This window comes from Eubalaena glacialis, chromosome 6, assembly GCF_028564815.1.
Source record: "Eubalaena glacialis isolate mEubGla1 chromosome 6, mEubGla1.1.hap2.+ XY, whole genome shotgun sequence".
Classification (NCBI taxonomy): Eukaryota; Metazoa; Chordata; class Mammalia; order Artiodactyla; family Balaenidae; genus Eubalaena; species Eubalaena glacialis.
Window position 1 is genome coordinate 135,698,440 of NC_083721.1, and position 19,321 is coordinate 135,717,760.

Below are 19,321 nucleotides of genomic sequence, written 5' to 3' on the forward strand. Positions count from 1 at the left end.
AACAAAGTGAATCAGTTATACATATACACATGTTCCCATATCTCTTCCCTCTTGCGTCTCCCTCCCTCCCACCCTCCCTATCCCACCCCTCTAGGTGGTCACAAAGCACCGAGCTGATCTCCCTGTGCTATGCGGCTGCTTCCCACTAGCTATCTATTTTACATTTGGTAGTGTATATATGTCCATGCCACTCTCTCACCCTGTCACATCTTACCCCTCCCCCTCCCCATATCCTCAAGTCCATTCTCTAGTAGGTCTGTGTCTTTATTCCCGTCTTGCCACTAGGTTCTTCATGACCTTTTTTTTTTTTTTTCCTTAGATTCCATATATATGTGTTAGCATACTGTATTTGTTTTTCTCTTTCTGACTTACTTCACTCTGTATGACAGACTCTAACTCCATCCACCTCACTACAAATACCTCCATTTCATTTCTTTTTATGGCTGAGTAATATTCCATTGAATCATACCAATCTTAACAGTTATAATTCTTGACCCTGAGAGCATAAAAATACCTGTAGCATAAAGCACTAGATTCAGGCAAAAACAAAAAAACAAAAAAACAACTGTCCAAAAATTAAATTTGGCAATACCAAATTTAATTAATTGGAAAAGAGGCCTAAAGTTTACCTATAATAGAAGAGATCCCAGTTTGCTTCTATTTTTATTCTCTGTCTTCTCTTTCGAAGAACTACTGGCTTTTGATTTATATTCTGGAAAAGAAAAAAACTTCATAGTGCTCAATCTGGAGCTACCAAATAAGCTCAGTCAGAATATCATCACTTCATAAGTGATGAGAAACATTTCCTTCATCAAATTTTGGCAGAGACAAAATTAATGAAACAAAATCTATAAAACATGAATACAAAATATTAGATTATATCACAATATAATACTTTGCCAGCATATATTTCTATAGTGTAGCTGAAATATTTTCCATGTAGCCTAAAGTTATTGTTTCAAATCCAAATTTTGTTAAAGTTTACAGTGATGACTAATAAAATTTGTAACAGTCAAAAACAGGTGACTTATTTTAAACATTTACATGCAGTTAATACAAAAATCATGGCAAAACAATAAACACAAAAGATTATAGGTTATTAAATTGCTACCAAAGCCAAGAGGAGCAAGTATAAATTGAAATAGCTAACGGACAAGAAATAAGTATCTACATTCAGACACATGTGAAGTGAGACTTTAATTTACTAGACAAAGAATATCAAAGACAACTCCACATGCAGGCAGTTTAATGCATTTCACACATGTAGCAGGGACTTAAACTCACCATATTGTTTCTGTCCTGAATTTAATTGTAAAAAAGGAAAAAAAAAATTTTAAATGAAATAAAAATAAGAGAGTGAGCCTACATCTGCTATGCTATCTCTACTATACAAATTCCACAAGGATGTCACAAGTATAAATCATCTTTAAGACAGAAAAAGGCCCACCTGCTTCTCTGAGGTCTATGACTCAAATTTTAGGCAGTCATAAACCCATTTGAGAATTCAAAGAAAGCTATGGTCCTATTCCAGAGAAAGACACATACATAAGGTTTACAAATGGAGGGGAAGATTTCAAAGATTTCTTGTACGTCTATATATGGACTGGAGGTTAAGAATCTTTGCTCCGAGTAAAACGTGTAGATATTTCAGTCATGAAAATTCTAATCCTCAATGTGACAGAAGCAAAAAGTAGAAAGTATTTATAGATTAAAACATGAAAGTCTGTAACTTCATTAAGGAAGTGGCAAATCATATAAAATAAAGCAAGAAAACAGACTAGATATCACAGAAAGAAAAAAGGTAAAGTAGTAAATTTTAAAAAGTAAATGCTGTTTGAAATGTAAAACATATTGATTAATTAAGGAAATATTCCCTACAAATTTTAATTCTGTGCACTATCATGAAAACTAATGTTAGGTGACTTGAAGAAAGTATATAAATAGTTCATATTTTTAGTTTTAATGACAAACCCTTCCTTAAAACCTCTAATCAAGTACTACTTTCTTCAATTTCCCCTGCCCTCAGGACAAAAAGCTGGGAGTCTAGAGTTATGAAAATATAAACACTATACAGAAAAAGGACAACCAGCTCTCCATAAACTAAGCTGACTGATTTAGAGACTTAGGTTAAAAGCTCTAACTGGCTAAACAAATCCCTAAACTGAAAATAACATAAATAAGAAAAAAGCAATTTTATGCATTAGCCAAAGGTTATTATTAATCCAACAAAGAACATTAGCTACAAATGGAACTGACTCCCTAAACATTCTGATTATATAAGAAATGCAGTTCATTTTAAGACTAAACAGTTAATCTAGACAATGGTTAATTTTCAGACTTTAGCTAAAGCACAGGTTCATTAATTAGATATTTTGGTGTTAATATTTCTACGCATAAAATAGTCACAAAGATTATTCACTGTTTCATAAATTAATGTTGAAAACAGTGTCCTGGCAGAAATAATTGCTCAGCACTTTAGATAACACCTCATGTAAATGAAACCAACAGACTGATAAAACATTATTGATATTAAAAATACATTGTTTTCCCTCTGAATTTTTTATCTTTAAATAACAGATGCTATCCACATTTCTAGCTAAAATAGCTTTGTGTTCAAGTGTATGCTATGCTGGATAAATGTTATATATGAAATCTGATGCCAAAAACTTATTTTCAGTATAATTATACCCAACAGCTTGAAACAACTGTTATTTCAGAAATGGGTTTAACTACCTGAAGCCAAAAGCTTGTAATTTTTAACAACTGTGAAAATCATTCATTTCATATCTACAGACTTTCAAGTTTCAAATGCTATAGCAATATTATCATGACAAGACATGCACTGTCTTTTAGTATAGGTGCTTTTATTATTGACTTCCTTGTACATCAAAGCAACCCCAAAGGACAGAGAAGGGAGGTACTGTTATTCTGATTTTATGAAAGAGGAAAGTGGAATTCTGAAAACCCGTAACTTGCCATATGGGTTGGTAGTAAGTGACAGAACCAAGCTCAGATGTACGTTAACCAATTCAAAGTTCAGTATTCTCTTTACTATCCTAGACCTCTGAAAGCCTGTTTAATGATTCTTAATAGTGCATATGTCACTCATACAAATTAGCATTAATTCATTATGCTCAACTTCTAAAGAACTCAATTTTGGTATCAATTTCAGATAGACACACAAGACAATAATATTTCTGTTCTTTTGCACCTGATGCCTTATGTTTAGATATTCTGGAAATTCATAAGAAACATGTTTGTTTCAGAAAGTTACTTATATTACTCTCCTGGAATAAGAAAATAGCTACCATAAATAAAGAGATGGTTAAAGGGAAAGAATATAAGTGTGGTCAACAAAAACTGAGATCAAGTCAACTTTTACATGAAACCTTAAATCATTCTTAACCACTGCACATTCCATCCTAGATAGAAGGATGAACATTACTGGATAGGTTCTGTAGCACATACTACATGCTGAAAAATGAGACTAAAACTGTTTCAGATCTGATCTTGATTTGAGGAGCTAATAATACTGAAATTTAAGTACATATAGTAAATTTAATTTTAACAATGTAAATCTTATTTTCAAAATACTTGTCTAGCTAGCTCTCAATAAAAAAGCTAATCAAGAAGGGCAACTTTATTTGTATAGCTACAAAACAAAGTTCAGAGAAGGAAAAAGATACATATGAATTTAAAAGTCTGGAAACTGGAAGTTATGGAAGAAACTTATGTAAGAAAGAGTGGAATTTTATATTAACTAACTAAAATCCTAACCACTGACTCATAAAACTATGAATTAAGAAAAATTTATATAAAAATATAATCAGAATTAAGTGACATTTCTTCAGGTGTTCGGTCAAAAGTATCTGTACCATTTCTGTGAACAGCAACAATTGAAGTAACCTAGGATATATGGAAGTGCTAGAAATTCGGAAGAAGACTTTATTTTTACCTCTTTTTGTGCAATGCCCATTCTATCCCTCCAATGCATTAACACAAGATCCACTTTTTCTTTGGCAAATTTTTCAACTTCTTTAGCAGCTTTACCAGCTAGTCTTTGCCACTCTGGAACTTTATTAAATTTTCCATACTGATCCTATAAAATAACGTTGAATTCCATTACAGTCCTATAATTTCAAATTTATTTTAAAAATCTAATTAAAGCCAAGTTGCACTATTTTACATGATTAAATGAATACTGAAAAAAAATAGTGAAAGAACAAGGTGAAAATTTCTACAACAAATTATACATTTTGTCCAAGAAATCTTAAACTTTTCTACCTAGTTTTCAAGATGAATCCTTTTAGAAGGATGGCAAGATATGAGTGGGAGATGGGTGCAGACAGAAGTGGGGTGAAGACAGGAAAAGAATACATATAAGACATTATTATAATAGCATATCTTGAAAGATGTTAAGTAATTTTCTCAAAGATAGCCCAACATTAATAATTAAGATAGCTCTGTAAAGAAAAAAAGCCCTACATAAATTATTTTTTTCAGTGTTGGCCCTTCACCAACATTTATCAATTACATATTATGTGCAAAATATCACCTTATACATTTGAAATTAAAAAAAAAATCCATTCGTGAATGTACCAATATGCTGAGTTAGAGAAAAAAAATACAAGATTATTATTATTCATAAAATTAGATTGTGGTGATAACTGCATAACTGTAATGATTATAGAATTGGACACTAAAAACAGGTTAAAATTTTGGGGATGTAAATTTTACCTCAATAAAGCTGTTAATAATAATATTTAAAAAGAATACTACTATTTAACATGTGTTTCAGAAAAAAGTACTCTTTCATCCCGAAAAGATACTCAGGACAAGCATATTTACCATTGCTATTTTCACATTATCTCTAACATGCATCCGATCAGCATCCTTCTCAGGAACTGGATCTGAGCTGTCCAAGTAAGCCAGCAAGCCTGGTGGCTAAAAACAACAAACAAAAACAAGATATAAAATCCATTTTCAAAACAACTGCACACACACACAAAAAACCTAGCCTTCGAAACCCAAATAAATTAATACTATGATTTAGCTATTAAGCATAGCATTTATTATATGACAACTCCTTTGATAAGTATCTTTTATATTAAAAACAAACAGATAAACCCTTAACAGTATAAACAACTTATCAATGAAATTTTATTGGGCAAGAATATATACATTTCTCCAGTTATTCAACTGACTTACCAAAATGCGTTTCAACAAGTGTGTCGCAGTTACATTATCAGCTGTCCAGAGTCCCACTAAATGTCTACTCAGCTGTCTGAAAAAAGCAGACGTTGAGAAAGGTTTGCTTCTTTATCTCAGGTAGAACAAAAAGGAATTTTTAAGAACAAAATATAAGAAATAAGACTACAGTAAAAAAAAAAAAAAAAATCATTCTATCTACTCAACACTCTGTAATAACCTATATGGGAAAAGAATCTAAAAAAGAGTGGATATAGGTATATGTATAACTGATTCACTTTGCTGTATACCTGAATCTAACACAACATTGTAAATCAACTATACTCCAATAAAAAGTTTTAAAAATCATTCTGATGTTAAATACTAAAAATTAATATTTTAATTTGGAGAGATGTATGAGATAGTTAATTCAAATACTACTAACGTTTTAGTATTTTCTCCAAACTAAAATGCTTCCTTGATGAACTCACTAATTTTCAATGGACCTGAACATGAAGAAGTAGGTTCTTACCACTTTTAAAGATAGGGAAACAATTAGACTTGATAATATAATTAAGTTTGTATAACAAATCCTGCTATAGTGACCACAGCATTCTGGAATTCTTTGGAATTCTGAACATGAGCAAAAGTCAACTATGTTCTAATATATACTTTTTGACAAGGTCAGAGATAGAAAATATTTTCAGTTTTGGAGTCTGAACAAAGACTTAAAGCACTTTTGAGCTAAAAGCACATTTCGGTTCAAAGTGAAAATCTAAGATCCACGTTGAATCTATGACTTAGTCATTTATTTATCTTAATCCCCACGATGATATCTGCTACCCAGACTGGAAGCTCCTCACAAACAGGGTATATATTTTATTCACCACAGACCATTCTGTGCTTTGATAAGGATTCAACTGCCATTTGCAATAAGAATGAGCATGAAACCTGTGAGGGGAATAACCAAATAACCATCTACAGGCTTATGTATTTATATATGTTACATTCCCAGAAGAAAAATGTTCAATAGGAAAACCCAAATTGTGCTTTGTTCTGACACACACAAACACACACACACAAAACCACTACTAAAACTGTTCACTCTTATGCCTATTTGGAAGCTAACATATTGAAGTAATGACACTTGTAATTTCCTTCACTGGCATTTGGTAGGTATCATATCAATGATTCCTAAAAAGGTTTTAATTAGGGATAAGAGAGATAACATTTTATAGCAGCAATTTGTAAAAGATAAAGCAATGCAAATGAAAAGTAGTATTTCTATTATAATTTGACAGCTTTTCAATATTGTGATTGATCACAGTAGGGGACGCAATTGATTATAATAAAAAGGAACACAAGAAGCAAAGGGCTAACATAAAGGGGTTTAATAGAATTAGACATCAAATAGTTTCTAGTGTAACAAAAGATGGTGCTTAGCATTGCTAATAAGGCAGTAGACCAAGGAAATAACCTTCCTTTTATATCTTTTTATCCTTACAAGCAACACAGAAGACTACTTTTGTGACTAACATTTACAAGTAAGGGATGCAGATAGCTTCTTATAATAGTATAAACAGCAGAAAACTATTGGCAGGGCAGCATACTACAACATCCAATAACCGAACATAGGTGATAAAGAAATGAAATTTATATTTCCATAACAAAGTAAGCCTAAGTCAGCAATTTATGTTATTTCAGAAAGTCAAAAAGAACATGATTAAAACATTTATTATATATATATTTTTAACTAATATGAGTCATGAGTAATAATACGGTATGCTAAGGATATAGGAAAGGATCACATGTCGGGAATTATAAAGAAAATTAAAAGGGCTGGAATTCATACAGCCTGGAGTAAACAGATTTATGTGTTTCCTCATATTTGAAGGATTATTATAAAAAAAAAAAAGACTTGCCAAAGGGAAAATTGTTTAACTACAAGAGATTTAGGATAGGCTTAGGTTAGGCTGGTTAGATATTAAAGTTTTCTTTATTCTTAGAGTACCTAACTGACCAAAGTTATTTGAAAATTGACTAGGTGGGTCATCTACATGCAAGATGGCCAGGAGGAAATACAAGGAGAAAAACCCTGGGGACATGTGACTCTAGTTCCATAAACTACTAGGCACTCTTTTCCATGTTCCAGTCCCATGACTATGGGTATAGAGCCTGATAAGCAGAGAGTGGGGGGAAAAAAAGCAGTTTTATTTTTTTCCTCCCAAGTTATGCAGGGATAGGGACAATGATCATTTGGGTAAAATCCTTCCATAAGGAAAGGAAAAGAACTAGGTGAATCAAAAGAAAATGAAACATTTGTGCAATCCAAAGACTTCTTCTGTTTGTTTTACATAATATCTGAACCCCTTCTCTAAACAGCAAGTTAACTTATAGCAAATTAAATTTAACCTACCTATTTGTAAGCATCCTTTGATCTGAGCTTATTGTGAACATCGCAGTATGCAAATGTCGAGGTAAGGCACCTTCACTTAGGGCAAGCTCCTGCATTTTTGTAGCAATTTCTTTGTCACCTTCCTTTGGAAAAAGGGTAAGATGATCCCTAAAGCAACAATCTAAAGCAAGCTATCCTGATTTTGTAAAACTAATTTTACATCTCTAGATAAAATTATTCAGTATACAATATAATAAAAATTAAAAATGCCACTTCAATTATCCAAAAATAACATAGGCGAACAGTAGTACAAGTTACTTAAATAATATTATTTGCCTTTGGAATGAGGTTTAAATGTTCCCAGATAAATTTACCTTATGAATTAAACTTTGCTTAATATTAAAATTAGGTTCATTCCCTAAGTATATATAATATCAGCCAATGAAGGGGAGAGGTGACTCACAGAAATCAGCAATTCCTACCAAAGGCATCTGCAAACCTGGTTTGCTTTTGTTATTAAAGATATATTCATTTTCATGGTGAATACAATTCTTTATCTTTTTTAAAGAATGATGTGATGTTGAGGTAGTTCTTTCTATTCTGATGTCACCACTCTGCTTATTTAGACTCACTTTGACAAAAGGGTAGGACAGATAGAACTATTAATCAAAGGTAATCATAGAATTATGAATAGCAAGCAGTGTGATATTTAAGACAACCTGTCGAAAAGTAAAAATGCTCACGTTATTGAAAAAAAGTACAAGTAAATAGAATAACTGAATATGCAGTAAGTACGCAAATATACACACAGTATGAATACGGACATATATCATTTTGGCACAAATGAACATGTAGTATGTATATAAAATATATATAGTATGTATATGTACATATATAATTTTGAACATGGTCTAAGAGGAAATTTACCAAAATACTAATAGCAGTTGTCTCTGGATGGTAAAAATATAGGTGATTTATTTCTTTGTTTTTTTTCTGAACAACCCAATGTTTCTTAAAAGATCATATACTGCTTTCGCAATCAGAAAACAATAATTTAAGATACTTGCCAGGATTTCAGTGTAAATAAATAAAGTCTTCCTTACACAGACATTGGCTGTAGTCACTGGCTACGAATCTGATATGTGTGGCTTGCACTGAAGTCAAAGTTGGCTTTTTGGTTATACCTGCCACTCATTAAATATTTCTGAATGAATGGCAATATATTAGTGGATCAAGGTCAGGAAGATACTTTTGTATGGTCTCACGGTCCTAACTGTCCCTGGTTACTTCAAGCTCTGTACGTGAGAGATGTGGTACTTACTTTGGAAGCTAATATTGAGCATAGAACCCATTAGCTGGAGGGGGAAAATTAGCCTTTAGCTGCAATGTATACACTAAAAATGCAAATAAACTTTGATGTTCCAATCAATCTAATGTCTATATATAATTTTTTTAATAGCTGCTTAAGAGTATACTAATTCTGTGCTTATTATTTAGCTACTTGTTATATTTATGAGCTATAATGGCAGAATTTCTTGATGAAAGGAGCAAACACTCTTACATTTTAACCAAATTATTACTATGACAACGAAAGAATACAAGAATTCAAAAGTCATTAGACTGATATTGTAAACATCCAGTATGTAAGTTCACATTCATAGCCCCATCTCATCTTCCAAAAAACATATAAGGCTAAAGCAACGATCCTGGAGAAGCAATAGCTCATGTCCACCAATATTATGTCCTGATCTCTAGAGCTTAATTACATATGCAGGTTAATATAAGGAACTTTTTCTTACCATACTTATTTGATACTACTTGGCTACAAACTAACTCCATTAACAGATTTCCATATAAACTCAGTACCTAAAGTTTCAATACCATCACCACCACCATCCCCAAAAAAGAGGAAGAGAGAAAGAATGCTAACTTTTCTTTTAAAGTAAAACAAACAAATAATGGAGGACCAGAAAGATTCATTTGCTCTAAATCCACTTACTTAAGAACTTTAAATTCTTAGTTTATTATTGAGGACTGTTTCTGCAACTAGTTTAAAACTAATCTAAGGATTAGTTTTAATCAACATTCAAGTAAGTTTAACATTTCAAAATTGTTCTCTCACCTCTATTATTGCCTTCATAACCAATCCAGCTCCCTTTATAATTGCCATGGAAGGATGCTTCAAAATAGGGAGAAAAAAGTATCATAGAATAAAAGAATCTTATCCCAACATATTTAGCTGTTGCTCTTAAGAGGGATACACAATTTTATGCAAGGTATAAGCCATAAAATTAGTAAAGGCTACATCTCAAAGTCAGTTCACAGTTTGGTTTAAAAATGTTAGGTATTCTTACAATATAGCTTCACACATACTTAAAACAAAGAGTCTATAGTAGTAGAAAACAGCTGGCACTTATTTGAATATATATTCTACTTACTGGAATGATATCAAATAATTATGGTATTAAAATAATAGAAATCGACATTTATAATATAAATATAAAATATAAATATAAATATCATATACACACATGTACATAATAAATATTACAGTATTATATGAAATAAATATTTTCAATTGCTTACGAACAGCCCTGCTAAAGCTCATCTTATTATTTGGAAATTTTGTAGGGAACTTTGGGTCTACCACAGAAAAAAATGAGTTTTTCACTACTTCTAAGATGGAAAAGATGGGCAACAGAGTCAAATAGTGGTCAAAGGCTATCAACAGAGCTCTATGTGAAACACAAAGAAATTCATGGAATTAAATGTCCTTTTATGATAATGTACTTAGGCTATATTTATTTATATTACCACAGAAGCATACATGTACTATTTTAAAAACAAACTGACCCAAAAAGTGGTTCTCTCAGATTAGTTGTTATCTGATAAAAGTATAAGTTCTCACCTGAAAGAGTTTAAAAAGTGTTCTTCCATTGGATGCTACCATCTCCAAGAGCATATCAAACTGCTGCCCTTCTGTTGTCTCACTATATGGAGCACAGAGGGCAAAAGTAAGGAAGTCCAAGAGCGAACTAATAACTAGGGCACCAGTCCCATGATCCTGAAACAAAGTAACATATTGCCTTGGCTTAGGACAGAAAGCTTCACTTAAAACATAGCAGTAATGGGTTTCTTTCTGTTATTCTATATGTTAGAAGTAAACATTTAATTTCCCTACATGAGTTCCAAAGTACTCTTAACGTGAGTACTACTGGAAGCAGTACTTATTTTACTAATGTATCAATCCACAGTGCTTACCATATCTCAAAGGGAAAATAATTAAAATTCAGTCAAATTTCAAGAGAAAAACCAAGACTCTTCAAACATGTATAACTAAGGTTAATGTGTATTTGTATAAAATGCAATCTTTGACAACACTTGCAAAACTCTGGCAATTTGTTCATATTCCTTCTAGATGTTATATACTGCCCATCTCCAAAACTGTTACTAATGACTGAGGAACAAAGATTTGGCTTAGTTTTTTTTTAAGCAACTTGTTTCATAATGACATTTTTAAAGAGAGAAAAAAAGCAAAAATCTGGGATATAACTGATTTTAAGGCTTTGCAACTTATCCTTTCCAGATAAATGTATATAGTCCTAAAACAAAATATTTTATTATTAATGACCAAGCTAAACCAATACTGACCAAAAGTTGAGGGCCACAATTTAAAAACAACACAAAAAACTGTCCCTGCTGTACTTACAGAATACCTTTCAATATGTATGGTATCTCTCATTAAGACAAATTTAATTATAACTTACCACATGGGAATTAAATTTCTCTAGTAAGTTTTCCAGAAACTTCTTTGAAGAGAGAAGAGAAGCTTTGTTTAGCTGTTCTTGTCTTAAGTCATAGTCATCATGCATGGGCTATTGATTAAAAACAGTGATAATTCATAAGCAGTGGCATCACACAAAAGTCATTTATAAAGAGTACTCATTGAACACTGAAAGAACTAAAAACCACAGCCTTTAAAATTTAAGGCAGAAAGGAATCTCGTGATAAGAGGGCAGAAGTGATAATTTCTCCTGGGTCTGATGAGACTTCGTGGATGATCTGCCTAACAAGTAACTGTAGATAGTACTGCACAAGGTAATTTTGAGAGAAAAAGTCACAGATCTCCTTCTTAAAAAGCAAATGACATCCATTCTCCCTCCCCCAATTTTGTAATATAAATTTGAAATGATAAAACTTAGCATTTAAAAGTAAGTACTAAAATTAGCAGTAAATACTTCCTGTCTCAAGATGATTCTCTTTTGACTGCTGGAATAAACTAAGAGCATAAAAAGGATTCCAGCATGACAGTTAAGAGTAAAGATCAAATCCTAATTCTGCTACTGACTATAACCAAGCTTAGATACAGTTAAATTACTTTAGCTCTCTTAGTTTCATTTTCCTCAGCTATAAAGTGGGAATAACAGTACTTACCTCACTGGACTATTATGAAGTTCAATTGAGATAATTCATGTAAAATACACAGCAAACACCTAATTTTTAATGAGGTCTCAACGTGTTTACTTCACACTACTGTTATTTTATGTTCTAATTAGTCCACTAATTCTTTTTTTATTATTATTATTTTTAAATATTTATTTGTTTATTTATTTGGCTGCATCGGGTCTTAGTTGCAGCATGCGGGGTCTTAGTTGCAACATGCGGGGTCTTAGTTGCGGCATGCGGGGTCTTAGTTGCGGCATGCGGGATCTTCGTTGCTGCGTGCAGGGTCTTCATTGCGGCATGCGGGATCTCTGGTTGTGGCATGCGAACTCTTAGTTGCGGTGTGTGGGATCTAGTTCCCTGACCAGGGATCGACCCCAGACCCCCTGAATTGGGAGCACGGAGTCTTAACCACTGGATCACCAGGGAAGTCCCTCACTAATTCTTTAATGGAATTATTTGTAGTAAAGATAATAAAATCCACTTTGGGGGATAAATGCAAGGTTTTAAACAAGTGATTACTTATGTTTACTGTATACCACGAAGTCTGACTAAAAACACTTAATATAAGGAATAAAGTCTCATATACTCTACACAAAATTGAGATAAATCAGAAACTTGAAAGTTATATTGAACAGCTGCTTTTCCCCCCCAACAAGCTGTCAGCAAGTTAGATTTTTACCTCTCAAACAGCTTTCAAATGTGCCTTCTTTAGCCTATCCTACCTCAGCATCTCATGTCTTACATGATAATTTGCTCTACCCGCCTCTAACTTGACCTCTAATCTACACTCCACATACCATCCATGAGCTTTCTAAAATTCAAACATGGTATGTTATCACTCCTGTTGAAAAATCCTTCAGTTGTTCCTTACTAAAGCATACAAATCTTGCTTCTCTGTCTGATACAAAAGGCTTTTTATGGCTGTCTCTGCATACATCTCTAGCTATAACTCCTAATCCCATGTGCCCCCATACATAGGTTATGATCCAGTCATATTCAATTATTTGCTGCTTCCCAAATATGCTTTTGCACATGCTATTCCTTCCTCCTAGGAAAGTCTTCTCACAGCTAGAAAATACCTGCCTGCCTTTCAAGATTCAGATCAAGGTAATGTCTTCCAGAAAGACTGGCTTAGAATCTTTTATCTTCTCCTCATCACAAAACTAAAATTAAGTGCTGCTTTTTATGGATCCCATGGCCCCTACTACTTTATATTGTATACATATGCCTACCTTACTAGACTGTTAGCAATTTCAAGGAAGTAACTCTGCCTTAACATCTTTGTATTTCTAGTACATAGCATGGTGCCTAGTTTATAGGCTATGCTAAACAAATGTTTATTTGAATAAGTAGATGGCTATGAGAGCAAGTTAGGAAATATAGAAACACTGAATTTAATTGGTACAATGAAAATCTGGGTTTGTGGAAGTTTAAACCATCAGTCAACTTAAACAAAATCAGTTTACTTAAGAAAAACACTAGTACTTACACACATGAGGGCACAGAGCATATCAACGGCTGCGTGGATTACTCCATTGTTGCTCCTCTTGAGTGCTTTTACTACCTTCACTCCTAGACGCTCCCGAAACCTTGGGGAACAAAACAACAGCATATAGTAGCAATGCCTGAGCATTATTCTATTATTTTATTATTAAAATATAATATAAGTCATCTTAAGTTTCTATTGCATTACTATAGCAATTACATATTCTGAATCCCATCTCTGGAACATATCAGTTATCATAATAATTTTTTTCTTTCAAGGGGAAGATTATTTTTAAGCTTAATTAAAACTAAAAGGCATATAATTTCCCATTCAAATTCACTAAAACAGAGTCAGTAATATCACGGGTGAATGGATAAATAAGTCAGAAATATCATTTCCATTCACCTTCCTTTTTTATTTCTCATGAATAGAAACTACTATATCACCATATTAAAAGGTTATCGGGTTTTACTCAGATATAAAGAGGTAAATTGTTGATTATTTGCTATTTTGAGTTGTTCAAATTCTCTGAAGAAAAAAATTAAGGCAACTTACTTTGGAAGCTGAGTAAAGGCTAGAAAACCAGCTTTGGAAGCCACAAGCCTCCTCACAGCCTGGAACTGACTCTCAAGTTCTGCATTGGAAGCAACAACATCCCCCTCTTGGGACAATAATGCCGTTATGGCATTATTGATCAGTTTTTCTTTGTTTTCTGAGAAGAGACCCTAGGTAAGGAAGAATATTTCAAAAAAGTTTCCATACCAAAAGTTAATGACAATGAACATATTATGATACAATTTATCTTACATCCTGCGTTACTGCATGGAGAACTCCGCTATATGAAATATTAGCGTTGAACCTGAATACAGCATCTGCAAAGTTGCCATCTGTAAGGAGATGAAATGTTCAAAAAGATTTAGAGATTTGCATTCTATTTCTTAAATTATTGTTAAGTAGATGGATGGAAATGCAATTACATTTAAATCAATACTTACTTGGAGGTGTAGCCAAGAATCTGAGATGAAGGCTCTCTACCTCTTCATCGACAGGCATGCTGTGTAACCCCCACCGTTGACCTTTATGAGTTGATGTCATTTTTACACAAACATCTCTGTTACCAGAGGCTCTTACTCCATCCAGCAAACTTGCTAATAAGGAATCTCTAAGCAAGGTTAAAAATATAAAGCTTTTAGGATTGATAATTAAGGAAAATTTTGATGTAAAAGGCAGCATAGGCCCTTTAGCAGGTAACCTGCTCAGAGGGGCACTCTGGGTACAAGGGAAGCTAAAAAGAACAGTGGTGAGAACATTAGGAGAACATTAGGAGAGAACATTAGGAGAGAACCTGACATTCCAATACTAGCTCTTCACTTTGCTGTTACATACCATGTACGAGTTACTAAAGGAATGGATCTTTAACGTTTTCCTCTTGTTTTTTAATTTTAAGATTATTTTTAACAGTTTTGCTGAGGTATAACTTACAAATTACAAAATTCATTCAATTAAAACGTACAGTCTGGTAATTTTTAGTAAATTTGTACAGTTGTGCAATCATTATCACAAACCAGTTTTTGTACACTTCCATCACCCCAAGGCAACCATTTATCTCCTTCTGTCTCTACAGTTTTACTTTTTCAAGAAACTTCATCAAGAGAATGAAAAGACAAGCCACATTTGGGAGAAAATATTTACAAAAGACATATCTGATAAAGGACTATTACCCAAAATATACAAAGAACTCTTAAAATTCAACAATAAGAAAAACAATCCAATTAAAAAATGATCCAAAGTCCTTAACAGAGACCTCACCAAAGAAGATATACAGACAGCAAAAAAACACATAAAAGGTGCTCTACATCATATGACATCAGGAATATGCTAATTTAAACAACAAGATACCATAACACCAGTATTAGAATGGCCAAAATCTGGAACACTGACACCACCAAATGCTGATGAGGATGTGGAACAACAGGAACTCTCATTCACTGCTGGTTGGAATGCAAAATGGTTGGAATGCACAATGGTACAGCCACTTTTGGAAGACAGTTTGGCAGTTCTTACAAAACTCAACATCCTCTTACCATATGATCCAATGATTACATTCCTTTGTATTCACCTAAAGGAGTTTAAAACTTACATCCACACAAAACCTGCACACAGTTATAGCTGATTTACAATGCTGTGTCAGTTTCATTGAGTATATTTCTATTAAAGTAACTTGCTGCCATTATCCAAACAATTTAAGAGTGAAAGTGAAAGGTGCTATTTTTAAATACTTTAAAAGTGTAAGTTTCAGAAATACACTTTATTTTTCATCCTTTCATTTAAAATCAAGTCACCATTTTTATACTCTTTAGAAACTTGAAAACTAAATGAAGGACATTTTACATATGCAACAGAATAGAGTTGTCTTTTCCTAAGTTACGTAATTTTAATGTAACTTATGTAATGAAGCACTTTAATGAAGCACTTTGCCTTGCACATACTAGGATCGTAAAAGCTAGATGAATTTAAAAAAATACCTCTCTGTTGAAGAGTATTTCCGTATTTGGCCCTTTATAAATTCAATGGTAAAAAGTTGTGGGTTTTCTGAGTCACAAACCAATGCAAATACCTAAGGAAAACAAAACACAAGTTCCACGAAAGATGTTTAGTTTTACAGTATTTCATTAGAAAAACTACACACCATTTAGCTGACAAAAGTCAATATTTAAAGATGTAACTTGTTTATAGTATCAGACTTTAAGAGCCACTTAAAAGTCTCATTCAAATTTTCACACAATACCAAATAAAAAGTTTTCATTGTATACTCGGAAAATAAATTTTGCAATATTCATTGTTCTAAGATCAGTAAATATAATGAAGAATTAAATACAGATTCTTCCTGTTTCCTATTCTTTAGGCATTAAAAAATATTAAAATAGAAAGAAAATTATTCTAATTTATCAACAGGGAGAAATCTCATTTAAGCTAATATTGCTGAAACTTACTTCTCCTAAGGGCTTCAATGTTGCAATATTATAGGTTGCTGGATCACGTTCCACTAAACATGTTTCTGTAAGTGCTAGAATTCTTTTTATAGGTTCCTTCAAACAAAATTGATACATATTAAAAAATTATTGAAGAAAAATGTCAAAATCAGATGAACAAATTTTTACTTTTAACACATGGGCTTACCGAATGTCTAGGTGATATTTTTTGGACTACAAACTCTGCTAAAGATGTGATGGATTCATCAGTGCTGTATTTCCCAAAGCGAAGATTCAAATATTGCTCAAATTCTAAAGGTTCTTTTCTGATCCGCAATGAAATACCTATATAGTTGCCAGCATGATCTATTGCACTTTTGATAATTTCTTCTCTTTGTTCTGATGCAAATAAATGCTGCATAAATTTTGAAATTTAAAAAGTCAGGGTTGAAATAACTAAAATGTGACATAGTGAAATCAACTCATAGGAAAGTGACTGAAGGAGCACTTCTAGCAAAAAAAGGTAGATCTTATCAGAAGTAAATAAGCAGTGTGTTGTGGCTGAAATACTGTTATTAAATTAAAATCACAAAGTCTGAGATAGGCTTGCAAAATAATCATTGAATGGAAATTATCTCCTAACTTCTCAGAGTCTGGTTCTCATCACCGCGTGGAAAACAGCACTCTGGGGCTTCCAAAAGAGGCCCCAGGGACCCCAGCTAAGTCCAGTCAGGGTGTGGGTACTATGCGGACAGGATTCCCAGCTTCAACTAAGGTAGCTCTGACTTCCATCTGTTTTTATATAGTGGACTTTCTTGCAAGATTACCTTGAAGAATGTTTAAATGTCATTGGCCTATGAATATTACAAACCAACCTCCAGAGTGTATTACAAAGGTTAATTATATATTGCTACTTGCATTTGGTACCTGGAGGCCAGAAATGCTTAATATCCCATGAAGGGCAGGGCAGGAGAATCCCACACAAGAAAGACCTGTCCTGCCCAGAATGCCACTAACTACCCTGCTAAGAAACACTGGATCAGATCATGTTTTAAAACCTGATTTTATTCCCAGCAGCGTATCTAGTCACTATGGATGCAGAAGGTACCAGATGAAGGTTTGCTGAATGGATCTGTCATGGTCTCATATTTGTAGTGAATGTCTCATTTTAGCTAGTGTCTTTTAAAAGGCAGACAGTATGCTTAGAAAGTGGATGATTAAAATTTAAAAGTGCTTGATGCCATCAAGCAATAAAAAATGTTGGCAATTGAGGAGTGTCACAATTCTTATCTTTAATGTTTACCTTATGCATTGTAAGGCTTGGTGAATTACTGTGATTCTGTTAAGGTCTGTGAGGCCATATTCCTGAAATTAGGTATGTTTTCCACCAAGGCGTTAATCATTATAAATTTCCACCACCCAGGGAAGAGAAAAACCTTTGGACAGTACTATGACAGCAGGCTTTAAGCTGATTTAGGGTGGAATAAGGAACTAATTTTCTCTTTGGGCCTTCACCTTTTGGGTCTAGACTCAGAGGTAACAAAATGTCTACATGTACATTCCTAGATGAGGGACACTAGGATGGTACCCATCATCTGGGTAAACAGTGAAATCTAGGATGAGTAAAGGCCTATAACTCTGAAGAGTTAACGTATTTTGTAAATCAGATTGTTCACCCCATCCACCATTCTTTTTACTTCCCTTTTGCTACCCTCTAGCCTCTTGTATATCCAAAAGACTTGCCCTGGCTCTGTTACCCAGGGATGGATAATTCATCTACAGAACACTAAATCTTGAAGTAGTGTTCCCAGGACATTAAGGTAGCTACAGGAATTAAAATTCTCAAGAGAAAGGATTCTTGAGAGTAAGTTCTGCTGAGCCTCTCCATGTGGACCCTCTTAATGCTCATCTTTGAGATGTGGGGTTTAATTAAGGAAGGCAGGATGTTTCTTATAAAAAAAGATGGTCATCTTCTATAGCTCAGCTTCTACTGCCAACATACAGGGCATTCCGCAGTACCCCAAAATTTACATATAATTCAGAATTTCAAGACAAAAACAGGCAATGAATTCCAAATTTGAAGTTTCAAAGAATATTCAGATTTCAGATTACAAATAGCTGGGCGAAGGAAAGAAGACTATAAAAAAAAAGATTTTAAAATACCTTTTGAAAGAAAGTTTAGAAACCTTCAGGTAAGACATGAATAGTAATGAAAATAAAACTGTAACTACCATTTATTGAATATTAAGCCACACAATGTGCTAAGCATTTTACATAAATTATCTGATTCGATCCAAAAAACAAAAACCTATAACATACCTACTACTCTCCTCATTTTATAGAGCTGCAAATTGGGATTCAAGCTCAGGTCTCTTTGATACCAAAGCCTGCACTCATAATACATGTCATACTTCCTCCCTGAGGACTCAGAAAATTTCAAAATTAACTCTGCTTTCCTTCAAATGGTCATGTCCCTTTTAAAATGGCTTTTTAAAAACACTACTTACCAATCTACTAAATCCTCCATAAAGTATACAAAACCCTCCTTGATAATCAGAGAGATCTACAAAGCCTTCAATATTTCTATAGTCATAGGAACAGAGGACTCTGTTGGTTGCAGGATTAATTTGGTCAAAGCCTCCTGGTGTTACTTCCAAAATGACAGGTTTTCTTATATCACTCCAGTGATGCTTATAGCAGTTATATCTCTAGAGAGAAAGACAATAATACTTTTAGATTCATATTTAAGTTTACCATAAAGCACAGTTACATTTAACTTATCAGTCACTGCTGAAACAACCAAAAATTATAAATATTTAGAGCTACTATCCAAAT

At 33.2% G+C, this 19,321-nt stretch overlaps 1 protein-coding gene across 5 annotated transcripts in view; it reads right to left on the reverse strand.

Moving 5' to 3' along the window:
• The window catches only part of DNAJC13 (DnaJ heat shock protein family (Hsp40) member C13), a 128,690-nt gene that overhangs the window by 59,551 nt on the left and 49,818 nt on the right, over positions 1-19,321 (reverse strand). For 4 of the 5 annotated variants that reach the window (XM_061194670.1, XM_061194671.1, XM_061194672.1 and 1 more), the window contains exons 6-21: positions 18,994-19,194; positions 16,695-16,901; positions 16,508-16,603; positions 16,040-16,131; positions 14,510-14,676; positions 14,322-14,401; positions 14,070-14,239; positions 13,518-13,617; positions 11,350-11,457; positions 10,491-10,646; positions 9,705-9,761; positions 7,604-7,725; positions 5,209-5,284; positions 4,849-4,944; positions 3,956-4,099; positions 630-712 (exon numbers count right to left, since the gene is read on the reverse strand). In XM_061194670.1, coding sequence (XP_061050653.1) covers positions 630-712; positions 3,956-4,099; positions 4,849-4,944; positions 5,209-5,284; positions 7,604-7,725; positions 9,705-9,761; positions 10,491-10,646; positions 11,350-11,457; positions 13,518-13,617; positions 14,070-14,239; positions 14,322-14,401; positions 14,510-14,676; positions 16,040-16,131; positions 16,508-16,603; positions 16,695-16,901; positions 18,994-19,194 — 1,955 coding nt within the window. The remainder of the gene's footprint in view (positions 1-629; positions 713-3,955; positions 4,100-4,848; positions 4,945-5,208; positions 5,285-7,603; positions 7,726-9,704; positions 9,762-10,490; positions 10,647-11,349; positions 11,458-13,517; positions 13,618-14,069; positions 14,240-14,321; positions 14,402-14,509; positions 14,677-16,039; positions 16,132-16,507; positions 16,604-16,694; positions 16,902-18,993; positions 19,195-19,321) is intronic. The other variant, XM_061194673.1, reaches the window with a different exon arrangement.